The sequence below is a fragment of the Colletotrichum abscissum genome (assembly GCF_030869225.1).
Source record: "Colletotrichum abscissum strain IMI 504890 chromosome Unknown Scaffold_71.1, whole genome shotgun sequence".
Lineage (NCBI taxonomy): Eukaryota > Fungi > Ascomycota > Sordariomycetes > Glomerellales > Glomerellaceae > Colletotrichum > Colletotrichum abscissum.
Window position 1 is genome coordinate 61,458 of NW_026850516.1, and position 24,880 is coordinate 86,337.

The window sequence follows — 24,880 nt, forward strand, 5'->3', positions numbered from 1 at the left end:
TAGCGACACTGTTGTTTGCGGTTGGTGTACATTGGAGCAAACGGCAGTTTGAAACGCGCAGATGATATGCAGGACGGATGTAATACCTCGGGTTTCCTTGTGCTTTGTCTTCGTTTCCTTTTCATTGAATGGTGTCCCGGATATTTTGGTTCCTCTTTCCTGGTAGATAAAACGGTCGCGTTCGACGAGATCGGAATTGAGCGCATTAACGGCCGTCGAAGATAGATGCGAGATACATATTCCAGGAATTCGTTCCTCTTCCTTAAGGTCGACTCCTATTTGCAATACCCATAGCAGTCCCTCTTCGCCTGATCGTGATTATCGTTTGCTGTTCATGAATCGCGCCGTAGTCCGTGAGAGCGAGAGAAGTGCCGTCGTTGTCATGGTTGGACGTGTCGCACCACCAGTATTAATCCCTTACAGCAACCGGTGCCCGTAAGATCCGTCGGGAAACACGGCACAGCCTACTCCATCCATCGTCTAAGTGTGTGCTTTACGCAACTCTCAATCGGGATACGAACCCATCGTTGGCGGTGCCGAGCTGCCGAGAAAGTTCCCCATCCGCAATGATACGGTGAAGTCAGGAAAAGGTTGCCCCGCGATGGCGCGCCCGTCCTGCAAGACTAGCGACCCGGGGTGATTGATATATCTGATATCCAATGCTGTGGTCTAGGTTTCCCATGGGCCATTAGTCTCAGCGATCTGCTCTGCTGGCATTTTCCCGCATCCCACATCCCACATACCCATATCGCGGTGCATTATCTATTGATATGCGCGACGCCGGCAACTAGCCGGGGGTCTCGACGTTCTGGTTGGCAGCCTCGCCCACATCCCAGCCGTCCATTATCTCTGTGATGAGATAAGAGGGTTGCTTTTTGGGTCTCTTTGGGATGATACCGCCATGATAATCTGGGTGCAAGAGACGCAGGACGGGCGTGAAATACGAGAATAATGAGAAAATCGATGAGCAGGAGTTGGGCGAAGATGGTGTGAAGCAGCGGTGAGCCAAAAACGGTGGGATGTCGAGTGGTCATAGAAGAATGAGGTTAGGCGAGGGTTGCTCATGTGCGATTTCGGGAAAGGCGCCGATGCTCCCCCTCCCTTTTAGTACCTGACTTCTCTTCCACAAGAAGAATCCAAGAAAGCACGTTAGTCGAGGTGAGATGGTTAAATGTGCATGAGTCTCGCCAGTTCAAGTAGCTGTTCAGCTTCCGCAATCCGTGTGCCGGCGGGAGTCGGCGCCCGGAAGGCGTCGGCCATGCGGCGTCGCGGACCGCGGGCTCCATCTTCTCGTATTGCTTCTCAAAGATGACAGCCATGCCACGCGAAGATCCAGCCAGCATTTGACAGCTTGTAGAGTCAATGTATTGAATTGACGTGGCTTAGCTTAAGCTCATTGATCACCACATTGACTCCAGGAATGGTCTCATCGCAAGGTAACTATGAGCTCTTCGATCCACGCTACCTCGATGCAGCCAATCCTTGAGGTAGTTATGTAGTATCTCTCCAAGATGAGGTCTTAAGAGTAGCTGACTCATGAAAGAACCTGTGCATGTCCTAGTTTGTTTCCACCTTTTTAGTCAATGTTGAAAATTTCACATCATAGGTGCGCAAGGCATCTCCAAGGGAAATGTATGTATTTGACGATGAATCCGGGGGCGATCTAAGCTCCCGAGTACCGAGTCTCGAATCCCCCCGCCTTCCCTTCTGGGAGACCTAAGCTTCCCATATCATCGGCCTCTCACTCTCCCCAGCTCTAATCTACACGTTCCCAGCTGCTCTCAATCTTAACTTTTCGTCAGCTGTCCCAGTACTCTCCTAGAGTTTAGTTAGTTCGTGGGCAGGTTGGTTGAAGTGAAGGAAATGAGCTTACCTTGCGGATGCAGAACCACCACCCATCCCTCTTTCCAACCTTCGTAGGAGTAGAGAGACACTGTGAAGATCTAGAGCGTGAACCAAGATCCTGGCTTTGGCTCTACATGCCCCATTTGTAAAGTTGTTCGTCATAAGTGGGAATGTCGATGTCTCCAGCAAGGCGAAGAATCCGCTGAAGATGTCAAGTCTCATAGCAATAAGACCAGCCCCCTTCCCCAAGTTACCAGCCTCACGCGTCTCCAGGACCCAGTTTCCTTGCCCTCCAAAGCCAAAGTCATTCTCCCGGGGGTTGACTCCTCGCTGAAGTAAAGCCTCAATCTAGGCACAGTCTTCACGCTCACTTTCCCTCAATGGTGTAAGAAATGAGAGCCACTAGCCATGTCGAGCCTGTCATGCCGAAAAAGAAAACGAGCCGCCTTGAATGTATGTATGTTTGTTCGAATCGATCCAGTGATTATGTCGATAGGTCGTAATGTGCAAGCTGCCGGTACAGGTAGGGGACCAAGTCATAAATGAAGTTGGATGTATGACCTCTGTAGCGTTCCGGCACAAGAATAGAGACTTCCTCAATGGGCAATCACAGGGATCGCACCGTTGCCTCCACCAACTCCCGAAAAGCCGCCCTTTCCGTTGGCGCCGTAGTTGTCGTCGTCATCGTCAGACTCATCCTTGCGGCGACGCTTTCTCAAGCCAGGACGCTCGTCAGGTAGGTCCACGTGGCCCAGGAATTCCTCCTCCGACTCGACATCGGACTCAGTCTCGCCTGCAGTAGCCCCGCGGCCGGACTTGACAGTGGCCTTACCCTTGCGGGCAGAGTAGTTCTTCTTGCCGAGGCGACGCTTCTTGCCTTTGGCGTTACGACCAGCACCGGAACCGCGTTTGAATGGAACGGCCTTGAATTCGGAGGCCAGCTGGCGTCTCTTGGCTTCTCGCTCGCCCTTGTCCTCGATCTTGGCGGTACGTGTTTCGGCGCGGCAGCTTGCGCAGTTCTTGAGGTTGATACGTCCGTCCTTGTCCTTGAAGTTGGACTTGTGTAGGCATCTTCTTTCGCGAGAGCAGTAGAGCATGTTCTTGCAGTCGGAGTTTCCGGGATAGCCCTTGCAACGGTATACGTTGCGGTACTTGGACCGGCTTTGCCTGCGCTGGTAGTACTTGAACTTGCAGCGGCGGTGGTCCTTCTTGCTGCCTGTCTGCGCCCGAATCCTTCCTTGGGGGTCCTCGTCGTCGAAGAAGGAGCCGACAGAGGCCGAGCTCCCCGACCCGATCGAGCTGCTGGCCGAGCTGGAGGTTGTCGAGGCCGCCGAGGCCGCCGGGCTGGCGCGGGCGGAGGCGGGCGGGCGGGCAGAGACCGGGGCCGGGGCCGGGGGAAGGGCAGGGGCCAGGCCGAACTCGGCGAGGGTGGGAGGACCAAGATCGGCCCTCCAGCCCTCGGGGCCTTCGGCGAGAAGGCGGGCAAGCCGAAGGTGGCCGGCGGCCGCGGCGGTTCGGGGGGTGAGGGGGGGAGTCGCACCCTCGTCGCTCGAGACGATGATGGGCTTGTCCTTCTTGCCCTTTTCCTGCTGGCAATCGATTATTAGTAAGTAACACTCGCGAGGAATAGGGGGATATGGGGGAGGGGAGACTTACATCCATATTGGTTCTAGGTATCGCGAATGAGGAGATAGTTGGCTGTCGAGATGTGTCCAGACAAGGCTGGAAGAATGGGGTGATGTCTGGGTGGAAAGAAAGAAGAGAAAGTCCAAAAGGTCTCGTCAACTGAAAGGATTTTCTAGACGTGAATTCCTATCGTGGAGGGATCCGCTTGTTGACGGGATTCTAGGGCTTATGTTATGACGGAGCTTATGAGATTTTCACGATAGCTTGGTCTCGTCCCGTGGCTGTCGAGCTACCTGTGCTATGCCTGAGGACGTGGACACAAGCTCTTGTTACGAAGCGATGATGGGGGATCGTGGAGGGCATGTGCTATGTCTGACCCAGAGACACAATCTGAGCACATTAGCGTTCCTTTGAGGGCTGAAGCAAAGAAGAGGAGGAACTAGAAGCTCCGAGGATTAGCTAGATGAGACGTCGTTATAAGGCTTTCGCCATATCCAATTGTCTGACTCGTTTATGATGATGTCTCATCGATAGATCTGATAGCTTAGTGAAGACAGAAAGCTTGCTAGAGCACTGATTAGGGAGAAGCCTCGATGAATGAAAAGCCCTGTACTGTAGAAGGTGCCTCGTCTTCTTCGTTGATGCTAACTACAGATCGCCAAGAAGCCTATGGTTTGGCTCGGGGCCAGACATCTTCTGCGGTATAAGAGCCAGGTCCGTCGCCATGTGGCATTTATGGGCACTTAAGGTGAAGCTATCGGATACTGGCTTATTCTGTTTTTAGTAAGCCGTTTTAATGATTGAAGTGCTTCGAACGATGAGTGAAAGCCATCTGGCAGACGGCATGTGATCTTATAGATGGAGAACCTATCGTTTGGATTACGAGATCAGATATCTCATCTGACATTCGAGCACTGATCTAGGTATATGGAGAAATGCATGAGCACCTGGCCTAAAGAACTTGGATGCTTGCTCAGCATGGTTTCCGAACGGAACCTTTGACACAGAGAGACTCTAAATGATGTGCTTTGTCAACTTCATCGAATCTATAGAAACGGATAAAGTATGGTGGTTCATGAAGTCGAGGTCTCGTTCGCCATGAGAACTGTAATTGAGATGATATCAGGAATGTGGATTGAAGTCTAACCTGAGCCATGAGACACTTACTTAATCTAATGGTAACGTAGATTGACGAATAATTCGACCTGGACGACGGCGACGACGACGACGACGATGATGACGGCATGTTCATCAAGTCGAGGCCTTGAGAGCTACCGGGTAAAAGTCAAAGGATGCAAGAGCAGATGATGAGATCAAGATTAAGAACAATGTATTAAAAGCAACTTGGGTAACCAAAGGGTATTCGGCAACGGGTCCCTGCTCTAAGATGTACATTCTGATTTGAGAGATATCGCGCTCAGAAAAAAAAAACAAGAACCAACGGACACAAATTCGTACAAGACTTGAGGTAGACTGTCGCTGACACAGTCCAACGCAAGAGTCGAAATAATCCCGGCGGATGAAGAGGAAAGACCGGAACGCCAGTAGTGAAGAGACGCTCATATGCAAAGCCGATGCGTTCATAGAAAGGGTGAAGTACGGAGGAAAGGTAATTAGTCGCCGAGGGGCATACCGTCAAGCTCATCGAGAAGACGGCGCCAGTTGTCGGCCAGCATTTCGGAGTACTTGACGCGCTCCTGAGCCCAGTCTTGGTTCCAACGCGAGACGTGGAACTGGGTGGTCTGGAAGTAGATGAGCTCGTCACGGATGCACTCCTTGACAAAGATGGATCGGTTGTGTTGGTTGACGATAGACTCCTTGTCCTGTAACTATCATCAGTACTGCAGCAAGCGAGAGGAATGCGTCCAACATACCTTGAGAATAGACTCAACCACCTTCTCAATCTCACCAGGCTTGACCATGCCATCGGGTTTGCTGCGGAGACTGGCCAACTTGGTCTCATTTGTCTGGATCCTTCGCTCAAGGTAGGGAATATTGTCCTTATCCAGACGTTCCCTGCGATCGAACAAGTCACGGATGCTCACGAGAGCATCTCGTTGGCGCTTGAGATCCTCCAACACGCCCTCTTCCCAGGCCTTGCTCTCATCTTCCAAAAGCGTCTGGCACGTTCTCAAGTGTCTGCTCATGGACGTCAGACCATCATTGAGCAGAGGCACATCGTTGGTGTCGCTGGCATATGTATCGGCACTCGTTTCGGTGAGTGAGGTCAGAGACATGGCAATACGAGCATGGTCCGCCGCAACTCCCTCGCTGCGCTTCACCAAACGATCCATGACGTTGCAGATGTTAATGTACAGCTCGGCTGACCGTCTGATACCGGAGCGCGTCTTATCAAACATGGCCTCGAGGGTGGGCGGCAGCGAGTCTTCCAGGTTAGGCGGCAAGGCACGTCCGGAGAATTCATCTTGAACGGAGATGGTGGCCTGCTTGCGCCATACAGCCAGTTCCTGATACTAACAATTAGCGAAATGCAGCGGACTGAGAAGACTAGAAGTGGCCTACAGTCGGGACAGTAAGGAACATGATGATGAGCTGTTCCTGGCTCAGAATGGGATGCCGGACAAGTGCATTGAGGAATCTCCCAAGGCCTCTGCGGCGCTTCTCGATAAATGCGCCGTCATTAGAGAAGTGGTTACCGTTGACTAACGCGTGGATGTCAGTAGGGGCCATGTGAACATTGTGAACAAGAAGCAGTATGAGACCTACCAGCAACACGCTTAGGCGGCAGCAGAGGGAGAGCTCTGAACGGATACCGCTTGTGTAGGCAGTCCAGAAGCCAGACGAAGTCGCTGTACCGCCTGATGACCTTGCTACCCCGTCGGACGCTCGCAACCTCGTAGTTGTGATGTTGGAACATGAAGAGTCCTTCCTTCTCCGGCATCAACGTGATGACGACGTTCTCCTCGACAGAACTTCCCGAACGACCGCTCACGGCAGGCCGCAGAGAGGGCACGGTCGCAGGGTTAAGATTCGCGTCGCGTCCACCGCTTGCACCGCCAAAAGGACTTGTGACCTGGTTGTTTTGGGGTGGTTCGCTGAAGCCGCCCCCCGTGGTGTTGCCATCAAAGTAGCCGCCCCATCCACCACCCGGCGATGTGCCGGTGTTTACATCCTGCCTCCCAGAACTCCTCTCTGAGCCGATGGCCGCAGATGTGTAGGAAGAGATGGTTCGACCGGCGATGGCGGTGCTGGGAGACGTGCTATAGTGGCCATTGCCGTTGCCATTGCCATTTGCTGCAGGGCGCTGGGGGCTGGCGCCGTTGGTTCTACTGGGGGACTCGGCGATGGCGTGCGCGTGGCCCTTGTGTACATCGGGAGAGTTCCATGGGTCCTCTGGCTCTGGGAAGTCCATCGGAGGTCGGCGCAGAGTGGTGGGCTGCGGCGGCGGCGGTGAGGGCGGCGATGGGGTATCTTGGACGGGGGTTGCAGGGGCTTGAGGAGGTTTGGCAGCCAGCTCGGAGACGGGAGGCATCACGGGAGCAGCAGTCAAGCCGGCGAGCTTGGGGAGTGGGAGATCTGGATTAGTGTATTGGCAATTAGCAGAGAACCCCACACAGATTGCGCGCACTGATAAGTGGTAGCAAGGTACGAAGGAGGGATAGTTGCGAGGGTCGGGTAGCTCAGCTCGGCGAACAGGGTGCCGAGGTCATGACATAACAAGGTGGGCAAGACAAAAGTGGGTGTTTGCTGGTGCTGGGAAATGGTGGTGATGATGGCGATGGTGACGGAGGGAAAAGAGGTGGAAGAAAATGGACTCACTTCTGCGTCGCTCGTCGACGGTGTCGAGGCTGATGTGGTCGCCCTCTTGTGACAGGGCAATAAGAGCCAGCAGGACGTTGAACTCGCCGCGTCCGACAGCAATGTCGCCACCTGCAGCTGGCACAACCATGGACATGATCTGCGCCTGCTGGTCGGCTCCCAGGCGCGCAGCAGCGAATAGCTTGGCTATGCCACCTGCGTTGACGCGCCCTCCGCTGCCATCTTCGCGCACGACTGTGTCAAAGGTCTCAATGTAGGGCTCGGGGACGTCGGAGGCGGACAAGAGGTTGCGGACGACATCGGCGCGCGACTGCTTCTTCCTCGGAGTGGGCATGTCCCAGGGTGAGCTCTCGGCTCCGGCGAGATCGTCGTCGGTGAAGAGCGAATTGGAGCCGGACTTTGACATGGAGCCTTCGTCGAACAGCGACCGCGAGGGCGCAGCAGAGGTGTTTGAGGGCGAATCCGCCGGTGGTGATGATCCGAAGAGGGACATTGTAGGCGATTATGTATGTACTGGACGGCCAATTGCGATTAGGAGGGGTGCGAGAGAAGGGCGGTAACGAATTCCAAGGTTATCGAGGTAGTACTGGCGTTTGGCTGGTGGTATCTGTACTCTAGAGGCCGATTGACGTCCCTTGGATGGATTGGAAGAGCTACTGGTCGGAGGAGTGCGCTATCCAACGCAGGACGCAGAGCAGAGAGGCCTCGTAATTGATGCGTAACGGGGGACTTTGTAGAATACGGGCGGTTGCAGTGTGACGAGATAAGGTACGAGAGCAGAGAGGTCGACGGGCGAGTCGTGGTGACCAAAGGTCCGGACGGAGTAAGCTTGCCGCGTAGGTACTGGCGCCAACGTCAAGGTATCGCAGTAACAGAGAGCCGAGAGAGCTCGAGGTCGGTTCCAGCAGAGGTGTGGGAGAGCTGAGCTGCGTCCAGTCGAGTCGAGTATCCGTACCTTGCAAACATCAACAGCGCAAGGAGCCTAAGAAAAAGACGATGATGAAAGGAAGACCAGGGGGTCCAGTGGGTGGATGATGCGACAGGCCGCGACAATGACAAGGTATGGAACCTAGGTGAGGTACCTAAGTATGCATGTACACGCAGCACCGAGATGGTTGACGATGATGCGTACGTACACGTACACAACAAACTGTACAGAAACAGAGAGCGATCTCACGATTGGAAGCTGGAAAAGAAAAAAGATTAATCAAGACAAAAAGCTTGAACCTTTTTTTTTTTTTTGGACTCCCAAAGTCACAACCCAACCTGGAGGCAGAGCTGGGGCCAAGGATTGGAAGCTTGAGACAAGTCGAGACGGGCGTGGGCTGCGTGGGAAGGGACCTGGTCAGGTACTTCCTTCCTCTGGAACTTGGACGAGGATACGCTGTTTCTGGCGACACTGACAGTGCTGAGTGAGGTGAGCCCAAAATCCAATTGTCCGTCTGTGCCTCACTCAGTGCCTGAACCAGGAACGGGGCTGGGACAACTACATACGGAGTAGTGGACTGAACCAGGAGACCACGCTGTTGCGGAGCAAACAGTCCCTGTCGCAGGTCGACGTGCTCCGTACCTTAAGGTACCTTCTCCGTAGAGGGGCACTGGGCTGCTGCCAGGGAAGCTTCAGGTGCCTAACGCAAGTCATGTCTTTCAAGTGGGCCTTAGGTAAGCATGCAAGGTGCTCCGTACCTGATATCCACCAGCCACACCTTGATGAGCTTCAGCCACTCTTGTCAAGTGTGGCTTGGTCGGCTCTTCTTCGCGTGAACCTGCCGAACCGCGACTGGGCCACCTGCAGCAGCTTCCCGGGAGAGTGAGGCTCCATTGGAAATTTTGGAGGACCGGACCTGGAATCTCGGCCGTGTCGCTGTTCATCGTCACCCAACGCCCACGACCGCCACCACATCCACCCTCACAATGCCGCCACGGATAGTATCGCCGCTGCATGCTGCGACATGCTGTAGCCGTGCCCTTCGCCCCTCCACGAACCCAACGAGCCTCGTCTCCCTCTTCGCTGGCCTGTCTATCGGCACCCGCAATGCCTCTATCCTCGCCAGCCTGAGCGACAACAAGGGAGCTTACAACAAGCGCATCAGACTCGGTCGTGGTCCCTCTGCCGGCAAGGGCAAGACGTCTGGAAGAGGTCACAAGGGTCAGGGACAGCATGGCCACGTCAAGCCGTGGTTCCAAGGTGGTCAGACACCGTTGATCGTGCAAAGGGGAACGAAGGGTTTCGACAACAAGTAGGTGCATTCATGAACATCATTCGCCAACGGCTTGTCCAGAGCCTTGTCTACACAATCGATCTTCAGTCACTGACTTTCAAACGCAGGCGCGCTCCCGTCATGTCCAAACTGAACCTCGACAAGCTTCAACAATGGATCGACGCCGGCCGCCTGGATCCTACGAAGCAAATCACCGTCAAGGAAATCATCGAGTCGGGCCTCATCGGCAGTGTTAAGGACGGCATCAAGCTCCTCGGCCGCGGCAAGACCGACCTCCGCCAGCCCATCGACATCATGGTCTCGCGCGCCTCCGCCTCCGCCATTGACGCCGTCGAGGGCAACGGCGGCAAGATCCTCACCAGGTTCTACACCAAGCAGTCCATCAAGCGCCTCCTCCGAGGCGAGTCCCAGAACACGGATAAGCCCCTGCCCGTCGGCAAGGAGTACGTCGAGAGCATCCTCTCCGAGGCCCGCAAGAAGACGTTCCTCTACAGATTGCCCGACCCCACGAGCCGTGAGGATATTGAGTACTACCGCGACCCCGCCCACCGCGGTTACTTGAGCCACTTGCTCAAGGAGGGCGAGTCGCCGTCTTTGTACTTCAAGGTGCCGCTTGCGAGAAAGCGCATCGAGCACGCCGACAAGGAGTCGCGCAAGGAGACTAAGAAGGTTACCCGCGACAACACCCTTTGGTAGACACGGGAGAGCGGTGGTTGGTGTGGAGGAAGAGCCCAAAAAACAGGATGAGAAAATGTACCATTACTTCCCGGCGATTTGTATGTACAGACATTGTATCAATACTACTACTACCCCCCAAGCTCAAACAGCTGGGCCTTATTTCTGCACTCTCTATTCTCCGTCCGATGTTGAGCGGAAACGAACGGCCTAGGCTCTGATTTGTGAAGATAGGCTTACTAGAGGCACAGGGCCAAGAAAGGGAAGCAGAGTTCGGCCCAACTCTTGCATTGCTGACATGCTGAGGATATCTTGCCTACGCTGCGGATAGATCCTGCTCGTCTAGCCGCTCATCGGGGAATGAGTTGGCTCCGAGATGGCATGGTAGAGCGTATCCGTATTAACGGGTTTTGGTGGCCGGCCGCCCTCGGATGCCCAAGTCCCACGCGGGGAGCATGAAGAACTGGCGTTTGGTGTTGTTGAACCATCCCTGTTGGCCAGAGTCAATTCGACAATCTCTTGGACTGGATGACGTCTGGTCCGACCATTCACATGCGTGTTTCGTTTCTTTCTAGCATACAAGTAGCTGAGCGTGGAACGGGACAAGGTGAGTAATAGAGGCAGCTTGAGCTCTTTTCATTCACATTCGTGCTTTCTGCTAGCTAGCTAGTAACTGATCAGTACCACCTTTTAATCACCTTACTATGGACTCTCTCAGCTTCCTTCAAATAGTCGGGCTCATCGCCCTCGTCAGCGCGGCATACAACCTCGCATGGCCCTTCTTCCCCTTCCTCCGCAAATCCAAACTCGACCGCTACCTCGTCCCCGTCCACGGCAAACCAGCCTGGGCCCTTGTCACCGGCGCAAGCGACGGCATAGGCAAAGGTCTTGCCAACGAGCTGGCCCGGCGGGGCTTCAACGTCGTCCTCCACGGCCGCAACGACGTCAAGCTGGAAGAGGTGCGGCACAACCTCGCGCTCGCGAATCCGGACAGGGAGTTTCGCATCATGGTTGGCGATGCCGGGGTTCTCGGAGCCGGGCAGCAGCCGTGGGATGTTATGCTTGCGCCGCTGGAGAATTTGAACCTGCGCGTGCTTGTCAACAATGTCGGCGGCGGACCGGCGGAGCCGATCATGAGGAGGCTAGATGAGTCGTCGATGGAGGAGATTGCGGCCAACGTGCACATGAATGCTCTGTTTCCAACGCTGCTCAACGCTGTACTGATTCCGCGGTTCACTGCGTCGTCGGAACCCGCGCTGATTATCAATGTCGGGTCACTATCGGATAACGGGCTACCGCTGCTGTCTTTTTATAGCGGGAGCAAGGCGTATCTCGGCGCCATGTCGACGTCCATGGCAAGGGAGCTGTCGATGGACGGATTCGATGTCGAGGTCATGGGCGTGCGGATTGGGGCGGTGGCGACGAAGCCGGAGCTGATGACGCCGCGGGTATTCTGGCCTTCGGTTGAAGTTATTGCGAATGCCATCTTGGACCGGGTCGGGTGCGGGAGGGCGGTGCTGATTCCGTACTGGGGCCACGCGGTACAGATGGCGTTTTTGGACCTGGTGCCTGCGACCTTGCAGGATCCGTTGTATAAAAGGATTATGGTGAAGATGAGGTCTACGGAGAAGAAGATGTTCAGCAAGGCGAAGTGAGGGCCCTCAATGACCAGGAACGAACCTCAGATGGAGAATGAGATTGGTGTCAGGTAGTCATTTATGATGTACGGGTCCTTGGGATGGCATTTCCCAGCAGTGTACTATCAACTTTCTCCAGGCAGTCTCCAGTATCAGACTGGTAAGGAAAGGGGTATTCATCGGTTCATCTTTCTCATGCGAGAGGTGAGATGTTGAGACATTATGAAGTTCCGTATGCTAATTTGGGGAAGGGTGTTCTGAATCAGAGAAAGGAATCGTTGTCGAATCTGTTGATCGAGATATAAATAAGGCTCAACAGTCCATATAGGCTTAGAGTTTACTATTTCATACGTCAGTCAGAGTATGGGAGATTTGTGTTGTCTCAGCCATTTCAGCATTTGATAACTCGATAAGGGCGTGAAGAATGTAGGAGGATGATATAAGGTAATTATATGGCAAAAAATGAGACAGGGCGTACCACCGGTAGGTAGTTCTTCACCTCATGTCAATATTCAGTGGCATCAAAATAAGCAATCGGCAAAGCCGTGGAGTGAGATGGATGCCGTGCACCAGTCATGCACAACAGGTGAGTAACCCACAGGACGATTAGAGTTGAAGTCATGGTTATCTGGTGATCCACACCGATAGATGGCCTTCATCAATCTCATCAATGATCAACGGGGCTAGCCAAGCTGTATCTGTATTATTTCCGGCTTGCGCTTACTGTGTAGGTTTTTAAATACAACCTCATGAGTAAGGTAGTGCGGCTGGTGCCACTCGTGGGCAGTCGATAACGACAAGAGGCGCTAGAAGTACAGACTGGCTGCCATTGGGTGCGAAATGCCACCATCGGACCAGGATCGGGTTGAGGACTTGTCCTTGGGGACCACACGCTTGTCCTCTCGTGACAGGAAGGAAGTTGGAAGTTGGTATGTGCGATTTGTCTGCTTGGCGATTGGGCAGACGGGAGGTGGGAAGTGTGGCGCAGGCGACAGGAGCTGACAAGCTCCAGGGCAGCAGCTGCCAGATTGCCAGATTACAGGAAATGGCATCCAATGCAAGCCAATGCAACATGTCAAGGAAAGGTCTGAGCCTCTGGGCCAAACGCTGCTGACAGGATGCAGGATTATTACCTAAGCCCTTGGGATACCGGAATTGCAAGTTCATAAGGTAGTTATTCGTATTTTTGCACTTTGTTAACGTGGACAGGACGGGCAGATAGATGCTGATCATGGAAGGAAACAGAGAGTGATTAGTGGATGAAAACGGAAAGAGTCCAGATTGCACGATGGAATAACGCTGGTACGTACCCCAGAGTACCGATAGATAGGTATCCAGACGAAAAGGAGGGTGTCCACTTTCTCCTTTCCGCGGTTCTTGGCGGGACGATCTATCCAATGACGCGAGGTTCCCTGAGCTGCTCGCATCCACCTTGAGCCCCCCTCTACCCCACTCTGCCCTCCCTTTCCGTGCTCTGGTTGGCTGTGTCGAGTTGCAGTCGTTGCAGTTCTCATCCAGATTCAGTCCAGTCCGGTCTGGTCTCTGGCATCCCCGTCAACTTTCAAGTCCTAGACCACGGGCAGCCCAGCATACTCCGTACTGCGTAAGGTGAGCAGCCATGGAGTGAACTGTGAAGAAAGATGGCATTGTTGTGATTAGGGGACCGCGACTCTGATTGAGGCTATGAGGAACCCGGTAAGGTGCATGACAGGAGACGGCGTCCCTATCTCGCTACTGGATTGCGTGGTCGTGGTGGCAGGTGCCGTGAGCATGGTGCCTGCCGTCACATTGAGGTGTAAAATGGAAGATGGAACTTGGAACTTGGAAGGCGCCTACGGTGTCCCCTTCCGTCCCCCGGCTCCCCTATCGCCATGAAAAAATGCCAACCTCCTTAGGTAGGTATCCCGTCCGTGACTCTCCCACCTCTCCTCATCCGTAGCCATCCACGGGTGACATCTGTCAGCTTTTCCCCCCCTTCCCACCACCCCGAAAAAAAAAAAGTTGGTTCCTTAAGGTACTTGTTCCCGACGGATTCCAACTCCCTTTCTTCTCCCACTCACGAACCCACCCCCTTCATCCCGCCGAACGACCTTTCCCTTTCTCCAACTTAACACCCTCCCTCCCCTCCGACCTGACGAGCGAAGACGACGGCGACAACCCACGATAGCGTCCGCAAGCGCCCGCCCGCGCCTCTTTTTTTTTTTTCGCAAACGCCACTGACCTATGTCGCCTGCCGAGACGAGACCCTTTGCTCGACGCAATTGATCACATCCCAAACCGGCTCAACCCGTCAGGCCCTTTGTGTGTGTGTGTGACCCTGGGGAGAGAAGAACCAACCTTCTTCTGCTTCTTTTGAACCTTTGGGCTCAATCTCACAAGCACAATCGACCACATACCACGAGGGTAGTAGTCTCACCGTCAACTCCGCCCATTGACTGCAACAGCGAGGCCTAGCAAAGCAACCGCGTTCTCCGCTTCCGCTACCGCATCCACATCACACCCTCTCCATCAGCGAGTGCCGTGTCTTTCCTCCGCCTTCGACGCGAAGCCTGAAAACTGTTCAGTCTCAGCTTCTCACCCCCCGTCTTCGGTCAGCACTCCACTACCACCACAAACCCGACGCCTTGCTCGAGGGAAATCTCGTCCCTGCCGCTCGTTCACGTACCGCACCCCTTGGCAATTCGCATCGCCCACGCAAACCACGTGTCAATCAGCCTTTTTCGTTTTTCGCCTGCGTATGCTGCTTCGATAGCACACGGCTTTGCATTTGTTCGCGGTTCGCGTGTTCATCCAAGGAAGAAAAAAAGGGAATCAGGTCCATTAATCGACGCATCGCACCGCAATCGCCTTCCACACACCCCTTATCCAACCAGCCCTACTAATCTTTGACGACACATCCTTCAACGCCACCCTTGGAGCCATCCCATCTCTCATCCGACATCTCTCTACCACAACACCGCCAAACACAACCTCCCTCCTTCACACAACTGCCGGCCACGGTGCGCCGCAGCCGTAGCCATGGATCTTTTTAGACGAGCCGCAAAGGCGACCTCGACGTCGCCGCAACTGCCCACCGCCGACGAGAAGCCTGCCACAAAGGCCGCTCGCCAGAACAGATTGACCTCGCGACTTGCTTTCTTCAGAAGACCGCTGCGACTTCGCGGTAACTCGAGCATCTCGGTGCCCCTCGGCGTCGTCATCCTCTTCCCCTTGATCGTCGTTATCCTCATCCTCGTGCTCTTCGTTAGACACCCGAGCTCGCCTGGAAGGATATTGATGCCCGCAGGCGCCCCCCCTGCTATCAGGTATGCACCTGATCTCATTCTCAATTGATCAAGCCTAACGATATTGTGCACAGAAAAATCAGCGAAGAGCACGACAAGGTCTTCGTCACTGGATGCCTCGAACCCGATACGAGCAGACCCAAGGCTAACGGTGCATTCGTCGTTCTGGCCCGCAACCAGGAGTTGGAAGGCGTCATTCAATCCATCAAGTCCATTGAGCGTCACTTCAACCGCTGGTACCACTACCCCTACGTCTTCCTGAACGATGGCGACTTCAATGAGACCTTCAAGGAGGTTGTCACCAACTACACCTCCGCTCCCGTTGAGTTTGGCAAGGTCGGTCCTGAGATGTGGGGTTACCCTGACTGGATCGACCACAAGGTCGCCAAGGAAGGCATCGCGAAGCAGGGTGACGCCGCTGTCATGTACGGTGGCTTGGAGAGCTACCACGCCATGTGCCGATTCTACTCTGGGTACGGTTCAGAGACACAACCGTTCTCTTATCTCTATGCTAACGCCGGCACAGTTTCTTCTACAAGCACGAGCTCCTCGCCAAGTACAACTGGTACTGGCGTCTCGAGCCCGAGATCAAATACTTCTGCGACATTACCTAGTATGTTTGGTTACTTTAATCGATCAACAACTCAGTCGCTAACCATCACACAGTGATCCTTTCTGGGCCATGATCGATGCCAACAAGACCTACGGCTTCACCATCGCTGTCAAGGAACTCCGCGAGACTGTCCCCAACATCTTCAGATACGCTTCCGCCTACAAGCGCCTGAAAGGCCTCAAGTCCAAGGGCTTGTGGGAGATGTTCGTCGATCCCGTCGAGAAGAAGGAAGAGCCGGTCACCGACCAGTCTCCCCTGCCCGAAGAAGTTCTCCGTGCCGACCCCAACCGCAACAACCTGCCCGATATCGATCCCGAGGCTATGGAAGGCGAGTCGTACAATATGTGTCATTTCTGGTCCAATTTCGAAATTGCTAGCCTTGACTGGTTCCGCGGCAAGGAGTACGAAGAGTTCTTCGAGATGATGGACCGCAGTGGAGGCTTCTGGATGGAACGCGTAAGTCCGCAGGATGCAGAACTATGAGAAACTAAGCTAACACTGGACAGTGGGGTGATGCCCCCATCCACTCCTTGGCAGCCGGCGCCCTCCTCTCCCCTCGCGACATCCACTACTTCCGTGACTTTGGATACCGACACACCACTATCCAGCACTGCCCCGCCAATGCGCCGGCCCGACAGCTGCCTAGACAGCCCTACCTCGAGACGACAACTCTTGACGAAAAGAAGCGTATCGAGGAAGACAAGTACTGGGAAAACTGGGACGCTGAGAAGGAGAACGGTGTCGGATGCAGATGCCGATGCGACACAGACATTGTCGACGTCGAGGGCAAGGAGGGATCGTGCCTTGCTGAATGGGTCGATGTTGCCGGTGGATGGGCCAGCCCGTAAATGCAACGACAATGCATCGCATACGTATACGATGTCACGAGCCATAGCCAGCATACGAGCGCTGGCACCAGTCACGGAGGAAACGACATAAAAAGGGATTGTATATTGACGAAGCGGAGACGTCAGACTCTTTGTCTTCACAGAAGGGTGTCTCATTAATGTTGGCACGCATGGGTGTAATGGCATTGCCATTACAGGTCTTTGCTCGAGTTCTTTGGGAGTTAAGGGTTTCAAAGCTTTCGGCCACTGTCCATAATCGTTTTCTCTTGTTTTTTTTTTTCCTTTTCATCAAACACCACAAGGAATCGCGACGCATGAAATAGAGAGGTGGAAAGCTACAGAAACGGTTGGCTCAGGTTATTCCCAGAGCTGCGCAAGTCTTTTTTCAAGTTGTCGAAAGTAAAGGAGAGCAGGAGAAGTGGCAACCTCGATAGTGAGCGAGAAGGGGAGACATAGTGCAGGAAGAACAAGGGTGCTGGATAAGCCCCTTTCACCGCGCGCGCGCAAGGATACCAAGCTGTATAAGACGCATAAACAACGAAATATCGACGTCTGTTCTCGGGAGAGCTTTCAAAGTTAGAAGCGCATGCTGGAAAGCCCCAGCCTTTCCTGTGCCAATGGTATACGTGTGATTTACCAAACATGAGTGGCCCCATGCTGTGATGCCTACCTTGTGACAGAGAAGTTTGTAGACACTAGAGATTCCAGGTAGGTTGGTTCAAGGTCGTAGTCGAAACTTGCTACTGGCGACTTATTGAAAGAAGAATGATATGAAGCCAGGTTCAGGAGATTCTTGCTAGTCTAGCATAACCAGGTACAAAACAAACATTATCAGTGCCCTCAATGAGAAAGCCGGGTTGCTAGCGGCGGTACCCTGGGACTTCTACGTCCGGGTAAGGACTGTCCACTGACCGAACACTGAAGAAGTGGTTCCCAAATTATACTGAATTACAAGTCTATATCAAGACATGTCTACACGTATCTACCACGACGGATCCGCCGCGTCCGTGACGGCTCCATGACTGGCATCACCCACCAACCTCGCATACTTGCCCAAAGCACCTCTCCTCACATGCGGCAAGGGAGCCTTCCACTCCTTCTTCCGCCTCTCCATCTCCGCCTCGTCGACATCAACAGCGTCGATGCGATTCGTCTCACCGTTGATGGTAACCGTATCTCCATTCTTCACAAGCGCAAGCGGCCCGCCGACCGCCGCCTCGGGGCAGACGTGGCCGATGATGAAGCCGTGGGACGCACCGCTGTACCTTCCATCCGTCACGAGCGCCACGTTATCCAGCCCGGCACCCATGATCGCCGCGCTGGCGCGGAGCTGCTCCGGCATGCCTGGTCCGCCTTTGGGACCCTCGTACCGGACAATGAGAACGAGGTTGCCGTCCTCTCGGCGGATGGAGCCCGCCGACAGCGCAACGTCGAGCTCGTGCTCCTTGTCGAAGACGCGGGCCTTGCCCGTGAAGGTGAGGCCTTCCTTGCCGGTGATTTTGGCGACAGCGCCTTCGGGAGCGAGGTTTCCGCGGAGGATGCGGATGTGGCCCGTCGCTTTGATCGGATTCGAGAGCGGACGAATGATCTTCTGGTTCGGGTCGAGGGAGGGCCAGTCTGCGACGTTTTCGGCGAGGGTGCGGCCCGTCACCGTCATGATGGAGCCATCGATGAGGTTGGCTGCGACGAGCATCTTTAGAACGGAGGGCGTGCCGCCTACTTTGTAGAGATCCTCCATGTAGTACTTTCCTGACGGGGCAAGGTCGGCCAGGAAGGGAATACGGTTGCTGGTGCGGTCGATGTCGTCGATCGTCAGGGGCACATCGGCCGTGTTGGCCATGGCGAGGAAGTGGAGGACACCGTTGGTGGAACCGCCGAGGATCATGGTGAGCACTAGAGCGTTCTCAAAGGCGGCTCGGGTCATGAGCTTGCGAGGGCGGAGGTCCTTCTCCATGGTGATCTTGATAGTGGTAGCGGCGCGCTCGCACTCGCGGGCCTTTTCCGGGGACAGAGCCGGGTATGATGAAGATCCAGGGAGAGACAGACCCATTGCCTCAATCGCAGTCGCCATGGTGTTTGCCGTGTACATACCTCCGCAAGCACCGGCGCCGGGGCAAGCGTGCTGCTCAATATCGTCGAGGACGTCGGACGGGGTGCGGCCTTCCGTGCCTGGGTTGGTCTTTGCGTGGAGGCGGTCGTATGTGAAAGCACCGCGGGCCTCGTAGCAAGTGCTGATGTTGATGGGCTTCTCCAGAAGGTCCGAGTGACCCTTCATGATGGTACCGCCGTAAATCATGATAAAGGGGCGGTTGTGACGCGCGGCAGCCATGATCGTACCCGGCATGTTCTTATCGCAACCCGGAATAGAGATGTTGGCGTCGTGGTGCTGTGCGCAAGTCACCGATTCGATACTGTCGGCAATGATTTCGCGAGTCTGGAGGGAGAAGCGCATGCCTGAAAGCGTCAAGTCAGTGCTTGTCGTATGCAAACTGCAGTCAAGGATAGGATAACTTACCTTCTCCTCCCATGGTGATGGCGTCTGACACGCCGACGGTGTTGAACTGCCAGCCGAGCATGCCCTGCTTCTCAACAGCCTTTTTCACAATCTTGCCGAAATCGAGCACTGTTACCTTGTCAGCGTTCATGTTCATCTCTATGAGTCGTTCTCTGAGCTAGGGATCGATCTTCTTACGATGCGTGCTGTTGTACCATGTTAGTCGAAGCCACTCCCAACAAACGCCTTAAATGTAAAGGAGGAGACATACTTGCAAGGATTGCCCTCCCACCACACTGTTGCAATACCAACATGCGGCGCCTTCTTCATCATCTCCCTGTTCGGCACGCCAGCGCCGTACAGCATGGCCTACAACATCGTGAGCTTCCAGGTTCTGAATAGTTTCGTCAACCCCGCGGTGACACCCCGCATCTCCGGCCACAACCCCGCATTCCCCAACTTTGCTGTGACACAAGTGACGGCGGTGCTGAATTCGCCGAATGTTTTGCGTACCTGTGCGCCGGGAAAGTCATGTTCCCTCGTGATTGTGTGCGACCAACGGTTGAATTGTCCTTCAATGGGGTGCTCCTTGAACTGGATGTAATCGTGGCTGTCCTTGTAGCTGGTCTCTTCAGCGTCGCCTGGGGCGCGGCCTGCTTGGTCTGCGCTCATTGTGAAGGGTTTTGGGTAGCGTAAATAGGTGTCCGGTTCGGTGGAAGAAGATAACTGCGTCAATTCGCGTTGGCCCGTTTGAATTCGAGAGTCGGGAGAGCCAAGGTTTTCCAATGTACCGAGTTGGTGACAGAGCAAGAAGAGAAGTGTCAACGAAATGTCATGAAAAGGAGAAAATAGTTCAACGAGCAGCAGTAGACGCGGGGAAGGAAAAAGGGCGACTGGGGGGCGGCAACATCTTTTTGAACTTTGTTTCACCCACCACACAACTTGTGTTCTGTGTACATACTACTAGTAGGTAGCTCAAGCGCGAGAGCAAAGCTACTGGCAGCGACAACGGCAGCCAAGGTTCACAATGCGGGCAGAGTGGGAAGGGCGCGGGGAAAGCCAACAGAGCTCGTTGCTTTCTTCCTGTTCCTCAATAGGCTACCGGCAGGGACGTCGTGAAGCACTCCACTAGAAACCTCGGGGACGGATCCGCTCGGGACACCATTGAATCCATTGCTGCTTAATGCGAGCGATCTTATTGGGAGGGCTGCCGACGGAGACGAAGCGGCTCGCAGCTTTCGGTCGGGTGATCCCAGCCGCGCCGGAGGGGAATCGGGGCATAGTCCGCGGTAGGAGTGGAGCAACACTCAATTGACTTTGCGGGTGAATAAGACGGGATGGGACCTGTTGAAGAGGGGTAAATGCGATGGAATTGACCCATTGACGAATGACGGGATTGTCGGAAAATGAATTGCGATGGAGTTGAACGATGCCGGACCAGCTTTCCAGGAGCCAACTGAGAAGTGAGAAGGGGAGACGCCAATGAGTTCCAGTTCCAAGAAGAAGCATCGTCACCAACGGCATTCTCTCCGATGAAAGGCATGTCCCCCACGCCTCACAACTGGCTATTGCTGCAGCTGAGTGAAGGTGCGTACAAAACGTCAAAGTATGATGAGTGAGAGGTCGGCCAGTTGGGCGTTTGGATGGCGCCAGTCCGTGGGACACGCAAGAGCTTCTGGCTGCTCCCGGATCTGTCCACGCTTTCTCATGGATCTCATCACAGTCCTGTGTCGTTAGCTCCATTAGCGTGAATGGGATGCCCAATGCATTTATCTTGACTGGTTCTTGGACTTGGTCTGTAGGTGGTGGTGTCCAAGTGAGGCATGGTGCCACCTTTTGATGGCGGCGTACAGTCTGCATGTTCTCACTCGTGGTATGGGAAATCGGGCTGTCCCCCACCTAACGTACTTTCCAATCAAAGTAGTCGTATTTGTCGTACAAGACGGGATTCAATGGGTGGAGTCTCAATGCCGGTGCCGGTGCCGGCGCCGGCGAGATGAGCTCAAGCCGATCCGCAGCGTGGACGACAGTACAGTCAGAATCGGATCTGCCCATATGTCCATAGCATACAGAACAGGCTTGAGAATTGTCGAACGATCCCCACGCTGGTCACCCGTGTGACATGCTGCTCAAAGGAGATGTTGCTATAACAATAACCCTGTCTTGGCTCAAGACGTCGAACGATCTTCAGGGCGAGAGATCTGCTGAGACTTGGACTAGGCCGACTCCCGGAGGCGGGGCTCAGCCGGCTCGCGGTTCGGAGATCGAGGCATTCGGGACATCTTAGCACGAGAACATTTGAAGATGATCGTGGTTGACGGAGTCTCCGCCAGTGGGGGTCCTCCAGCAAACCCTCCCCGCATCCCAGGCTTGAGCGGTCGATTGTTTGTCTGTCTGAGCGTGGAGAGCGCTGCAACGTCTTGAATCTTTTCCCCCGCCCGTTGCTACACTTGCTGTATGTAGTGTGCACGTAAATCGTAAGTGCGCGTGTATGAACGAGTGTGTGTGCTCATATGCATGCAATACCGACCATTACACCACCACCAGCCAGCCACCAGCCGCGAGTCTCGAAATCAATCGAGAGGGACGTGGTCGTCTGCTCTAGTAGGGTTTCGATTAGAGAAACAGCAATCGTGCCAAGGCCCTGTCGTGTTGCGAAAGTTCGGACACTGGACGGTGAGAGGGGGGCATCTCCCTGGCGCCTCTCACCAGTGGGATGGGATGACACTCTGTTTGACTCTGCGTTTGGATCGGCGAGGGTGAGGGAACGCTGGCGATGCACTTATGAAGTCATGCTTTTACTCTCGCTCGTTTCAATGCGTGCCCCAGTGTTGGAAGGCAGAGAGAACAGCAATAGAAGGGCGTTCGTCGAGACTCAAGAGGAGGGGCCAACCTTTCTCTCTTTTTCGTCCGAGCTATCCGCTCACCTCTGCTTGTTTCGAAATCCAGACGGATGGCGCAGCTCATTACGAAGCCTTCTCCTTCTTCACCCCCTCTCCCCTCATCCGCACCGTCCTTCTTCGTCCGTCCGGTCTCTCTCTCTCTTGAGCCAAGCCATGCCGTGCTCTGCGTTGCTCGCTTCTGCTGGGGGTGTGAGAAACATGTCCAGGGACCATGCTTGGCTGGCGTCTGTTCCAACAAGGCCAAAACCATTTATGCTTCAAGAGTTGGGAGGAAAGAAGGTTTCGGAGGGTGTCAAAAAAGCAGAGCTTTGCTGATCAAGGCGGACCGACGAAACCTTGGGATCTTTGGACGTTTGGGCTGAGTGGTGATAAGGTAACAAGGTAGGTGGGTGGTCGAAGCGAAGTAGTCACGTATTGGTGTACCAAAGACAAGGAGGAGGTGGAGGAGGATGAGGGTTGGGAGGATCGGGAGGGTGTGAAGGGAAACTCCGACCGCGCTAATACGTACCTCAATCTCAACCTCAACTTCAACTTCAGAAAAGAATGTGCGGAAGGCAAGGCCAGCCATGTGTACGTACCCGTGACAATTCACGGCCCTGTTGCTATTTCCAACTCTTACGCAACGTGAGAAAGGTAAGTAATTTTCGTCCAAGGTACGGATAGAGAGTGCCGTAAATTATCTACCTTACTGTCAACAACACCTACGGGGACGGGACACTTCACCTTGCCGTGAGGGAACAATTGCCAATGGTAGCTCCTCTTCTGCATCTTGCATCGCTCTTACATGACGCTAGCGACGGTTTGATCACGTATGTATGGGCGTTATCTTCGAAGCGCTGGTCTGGAATCGGTAATTGGAAACTGCAGCTTGGATCGTCAAAGCACTTGTCAGACAAACGTCAACAATCTTCCATCACTCGACGACTTGTTACCCTAATCTGGACAAGGATTGAGAGAGACATCGTATCAGTATTGAAGTGATTCCCACAATGTCCAAACACATCACGCTTGGACAGATGCATCCGCGGTCCTCTCATCGTATTGCTTCTTTCTCTCCCTTGCAGCTGTCATGACACCACTACTCAGAACCAAAGGACGAGGTCACTAAGAATCACTGCAGGAAAAACAAGATTTCTCAAAACTCTGATTTCTCGATTCGCCGTTTTGAAGAAGAAAAAAAAAAGCAAAATAAAGCCAACGCAATCATCGTCTGCATGAATCCCGCAGGGTCCCAAGGGCCGCTCTAGTGTACAAAAAACTGCCGTAACAAGTTGTTTCGGAATAACCCCACGGTTGGGATGTGTTTGTGGTTCGTAGTCATCGCTTCATTTCTGCAAAGGGTGGAAAAGATGCCTTCCCAAGAAGATGAAAGAAATGTTGTAAATGTCCTCCTCTGCACTGCCAGTCGTGCCCAACCACCCTATTTCAGGGATCTAGCATCCAATCCCCTTCGCATGCCTCGGTGATGGCGTCGTTTTTTCCCTCAAAAAGATAGAAGATGAAATGAAGAAATGGAAGAAAGGGCACCTTTCCCCTCCCGAGCAAAACCCCTGCCCCTGCCTGCGCCGGATTTCGCCCCAACAGTTCGCAGCCACCTTAGTCGTATTTGTTCGTGTACGATGAAGATGGGACAAACGGTTTGCCGAAAAGCCCTAACCAAAAAAGACAATGAAACCAAATTTCCCATCAGGGAGAAGCCAACTGAAGCGAAGAACAAAACTGCGGCTTGATGCTGTAGTCTTCTTGTTGCACGGCGGAAGACGCAAAAACTCAAGCAAGAATCAGACACTCCAAAGTTGTAAAGTAATACACTGGTAGAATCAAAGTGTTGTCTTGGTCGGTGCCGAGTTTCTTAGGCGCCGACTCTTGATTCCTCCATGCGTCTCACCAACTCACGCTCACGGGGAGAGCGAGGGTTGGCGTCAATGCCAAGAATGGCAGAGATGCGAGTCTTGTCTTGAGGTCTTTCGTAGCTATCGCGATCCAGATTGTCGGGGCTGGAAGTGGGTGTGATGGGTGTGCTGGCCTGCTGCTGGTTGCAGCATGCACCATTCTGCCATGCCTGCTCCAAAGCAACGGGGCTTGCGCCCGGGCCGTAGTCGTTAGCCACAGCGGCCCAGAAAGAGGCGCGGTGTGCAGTGTAGACGGATTGAAGGCGGTTCATGTCAACGTGTTGATGGCTGACGATGGACTGGGCAGAAGGAAGAGGGCACTCCAGACGCAGGGGTGGCGTGATGGGGAGGCTGCCGGAGATGGACTGGAAGGTGGCGGAGGGGAGAGCCGCGCTGCGAGGCTCAGGGAGAGGTGTGGGATACCCGCGGGTGGGGGAGGCGGTGGGAGGTGGCAGTGTCATGCAGACCGGCTTAGGGAGGATGGCGGGGAGCCTGGGAGAAGCCTCGTGGCCCATGATGCTGGGAAGTTGCATGGGGGCGGGCGAGTGAGGGGCGTAGCTGGTTGAGCTGCCTGGGGGAGAAACCGAACGAGGAGTCGACTCTCGGATCGAAGAAGGCATCGTCGGTTGCATGACAGGTGAGTGGGTGGTGGAAGAGCCAGAAGAGACCGAGGTGGCACGCTGCTTGCGTCGGTTGCTACCGTGGCTAAGCTGATGGTAGTGAAGGCGACATGCCAGCTCAGTCTTCTTCAGGTGAGCGGCGATGTGCTTGTAAGGCATCTTCTGAAGACGAGTCTGGAGGAGATAGACTTCCTGTGGTACGGTTAGACATTGTGGTCTCACATGTGACTCTGGATCGCAGCAGTCCTAGACTATCCGAGTGAAACATACCTCATCCTCGCTCCATGCTCTGCCTCCTCCGGTTGAAGCCGCCTTGCGGTTCTTGGTGATTCCATATTCATGACGATCCATGGCGTCGGAAGTGGGAGTGTAGGTGGCCGTGTGAGGCGCCAATTGCATCGTGGGAGACATTTTTGCTCGTTAAATCGTTTCGGAACAGTC

At 54.3% G+C, this 24,880-nt stretch overlaps 11 protein-coding genes across 11 annotated transcripts; 4 read left to right on the forward strand and 7 right to left on the reverse strand.

Annotated features, from left to right (window-relative positions):
• Positions 1–787: 787 nt before the first annotated feature.
• CABS01_15654 (uncharacterized protein) lies at positions 788–1,343 on the reverse strand (the record flags this gene model as incomplete). The annotated part of the gene is made up of 2 exons (XM_060548988.1): positions 788–849; positions 1,112–1,343. The coding sequence occupies 2 exons, from the start codon at positions 1,341–1,343 to the stop codon at positions 788–790; spliced, it is 294 nt and encodes a 97-aa protein (XP_060391071.1).
• Positions 1,344–1,605: 262 nt separating this feature from the next.
• CABS01_15655 (uncharacterized protein) lies at positions 1,606–2,184 on the forward strand (the record flags this gene model as incomplete). Its single annotated transcript, XM_060548989.1, has 2 exons — positions 1,606–1,632; positions 1,948–2,184. Coding segments are annotated over 2 exons (264 nt in total), but the record flags the coding sequence as incomplete, so codon positions are not given.
• Positions 2,185–2,441: 257 nt separating this feature from the next.
• Positions 2,442–3,507, reverse strand: CABS01_15656 (uncharacterized protein; the record flags this gene model as incomplete). Its single annotated transcript, XM_060548990.1, has 2 exons — positions 2,442–3,434; positions 3,502–3,507. The coding sequence occupies 2 exons, from the start codon at positions 3,505–3,507 to the stop codon at positions 2,442–2,444; spliced, it is 999 nt and encodes a 332-aa protein (XP_060391073.1).
• A 1,577-nt stretch (positions 3,508–5,084) lies between these two features.
• On the reverse strand, positions 5,085–7,744 carry CABS01_15657 (sorting nexin mvp-1; the record flags this gene model as incomplete). The annotated part of the gene is made up of 5 exons (XM_060548991.1): positions 5,085–5,294; positions 5,346–5,939; positions 5,995–6,134; positions 6,199–7,008; positions 7,252–7,744. The coding sequence occupies 5 exons, from the start codon at positions 7,742–7,744 to the stop codon at positions 5,085–5,087; spliced, it is 2,247 nt and encodes a 748-aa protein (XP_060391074.1).
• A 1,421-nt stretch (positions 7,745–9,165) lies between these two features.
• CABS01_15658 (ribosomal protein L15) lies at positions 9,166–10,169 on the forward strand (the record flags this gene model as incomplete). Its single annotated transcript, XM_060548992.1, has 2 exons — positions 9,166–9,491; positions 9,581–10,169. The coding sequence occupies 2 exons, from the start codon at positions 9,166–9,168 to the stop codon at positions 10,167–10,169; spliced, it is 915 nt and encodes a 304-aa protein (XP_060391075.1).
• Positions 10,170–10,852: 683 nt separating this feature from the next.
• Positions 10,853–11,803, forward strand: CABS01_15659 (short chain dehydrogenase; the record flags this gene model as incomplete). Its single annotated transcript, XM_060548993.1, has 1 exon — positions 10,853–11,803. One exon carries the CDS (start codon positions 10,853–10,855, stop codon positions 11,801–11,803), a length of 951 nt encoding a protein of 316 aa, XP_060391076.1.
• Positions 11,804–12,532: 729 nt separating this feature from the next.
• Positions 12,533–12,859, reverse strand: CABS01_15660 (uncharacterized protein; the record flags this gene model as incomplete). The annotated part of the gene is made up of 2 exons (XM_060548994.1): positions 12,533–12,663; positions 12,712–12,859. 2 exons carry the CDS (start codon positions 12,857–12,859, stop codon positions 12,533–12,535), a joined length of 279 nt encoding a protein of 92 aa, XP_060391077.1.
• Positions 12,860–14,704: 1,845 nt separating this feature from the next.
• CABS01_15661 (glycolipid 2-alpha-mannosyltransferase) lies at positions 14,705–16,530 on the forward strand (the record flags this gene model as incomplete). The annotated part of the gene is made up of 5 exons (XM_060548995.1): positions 14,705–15,090; positions 15,144–15,542; positions 15,596–15,682; positions 15,736–16,138; positions 16,189–16,530. Coding segments are annotated over 5 exons (1,617 nt in total), but the record flags the coding sequence as incomplete, so codon positions are not given.
• Positions 16,531–17,512: 982 nt separating this feature from the next.
• Positions 17,513–19,696, reverse strand: CABS01_15662 (dihydroxy-acid dehydratase; the record flags this gene model as incomplete). The annotated part of the gene is made up of 5 exons (XM_060548996.1): positions 17,513–18,984; positions 19,046–19,153; positions 19,223–19,230; positions 19,296–19,393; positions 19,538–19,696. 5 exons carry the CDS (start codon positions 19,694–19,696, stop codon positions 17,513–17,515), a joined length of 1,845 nt encoding a protein of 614 aa, XP_060391079.1.
• A 456-nt stretch (positions 19,697–20,152) lies between these two features.
• On the reverse strand, positions 20,153–20,767 carry CABS01_15663 (uncharacterized protein; the record flags this gene model as incomplete). The annotated part of the gene is made up of 1 exon (XM_060548997.1): positions 20,153–20,767. One exon carries the CDS (start codon positions 20,765–20,767, stop codon positions 20,153–20,155), a length of 615 nt encoding a protein of 204 aa, XP_060391080.1.
• Positions 20,768–23,779: 3,012 nt separating this feature from the next.
• Positions 23,780–24,850, reverse strand: CABS01_15664 (uncharacterized protein; the record flags this gene model as incomplete). The annotated part of the gene is made up of 2 exons (XM_060548998.1): positions 23,780–24,631; positions 24,710–24,850. The coding sequence occupies 2 exons, from the start codon at positions 24,848–24,850 to the stop codon at positions 23,780–23,782; spliced, it is 993 nt and encodes a 330-aa protein (XP_060391081.1).
• Positions 24,851–24,880: the final 30 nt, after the last annotated feature.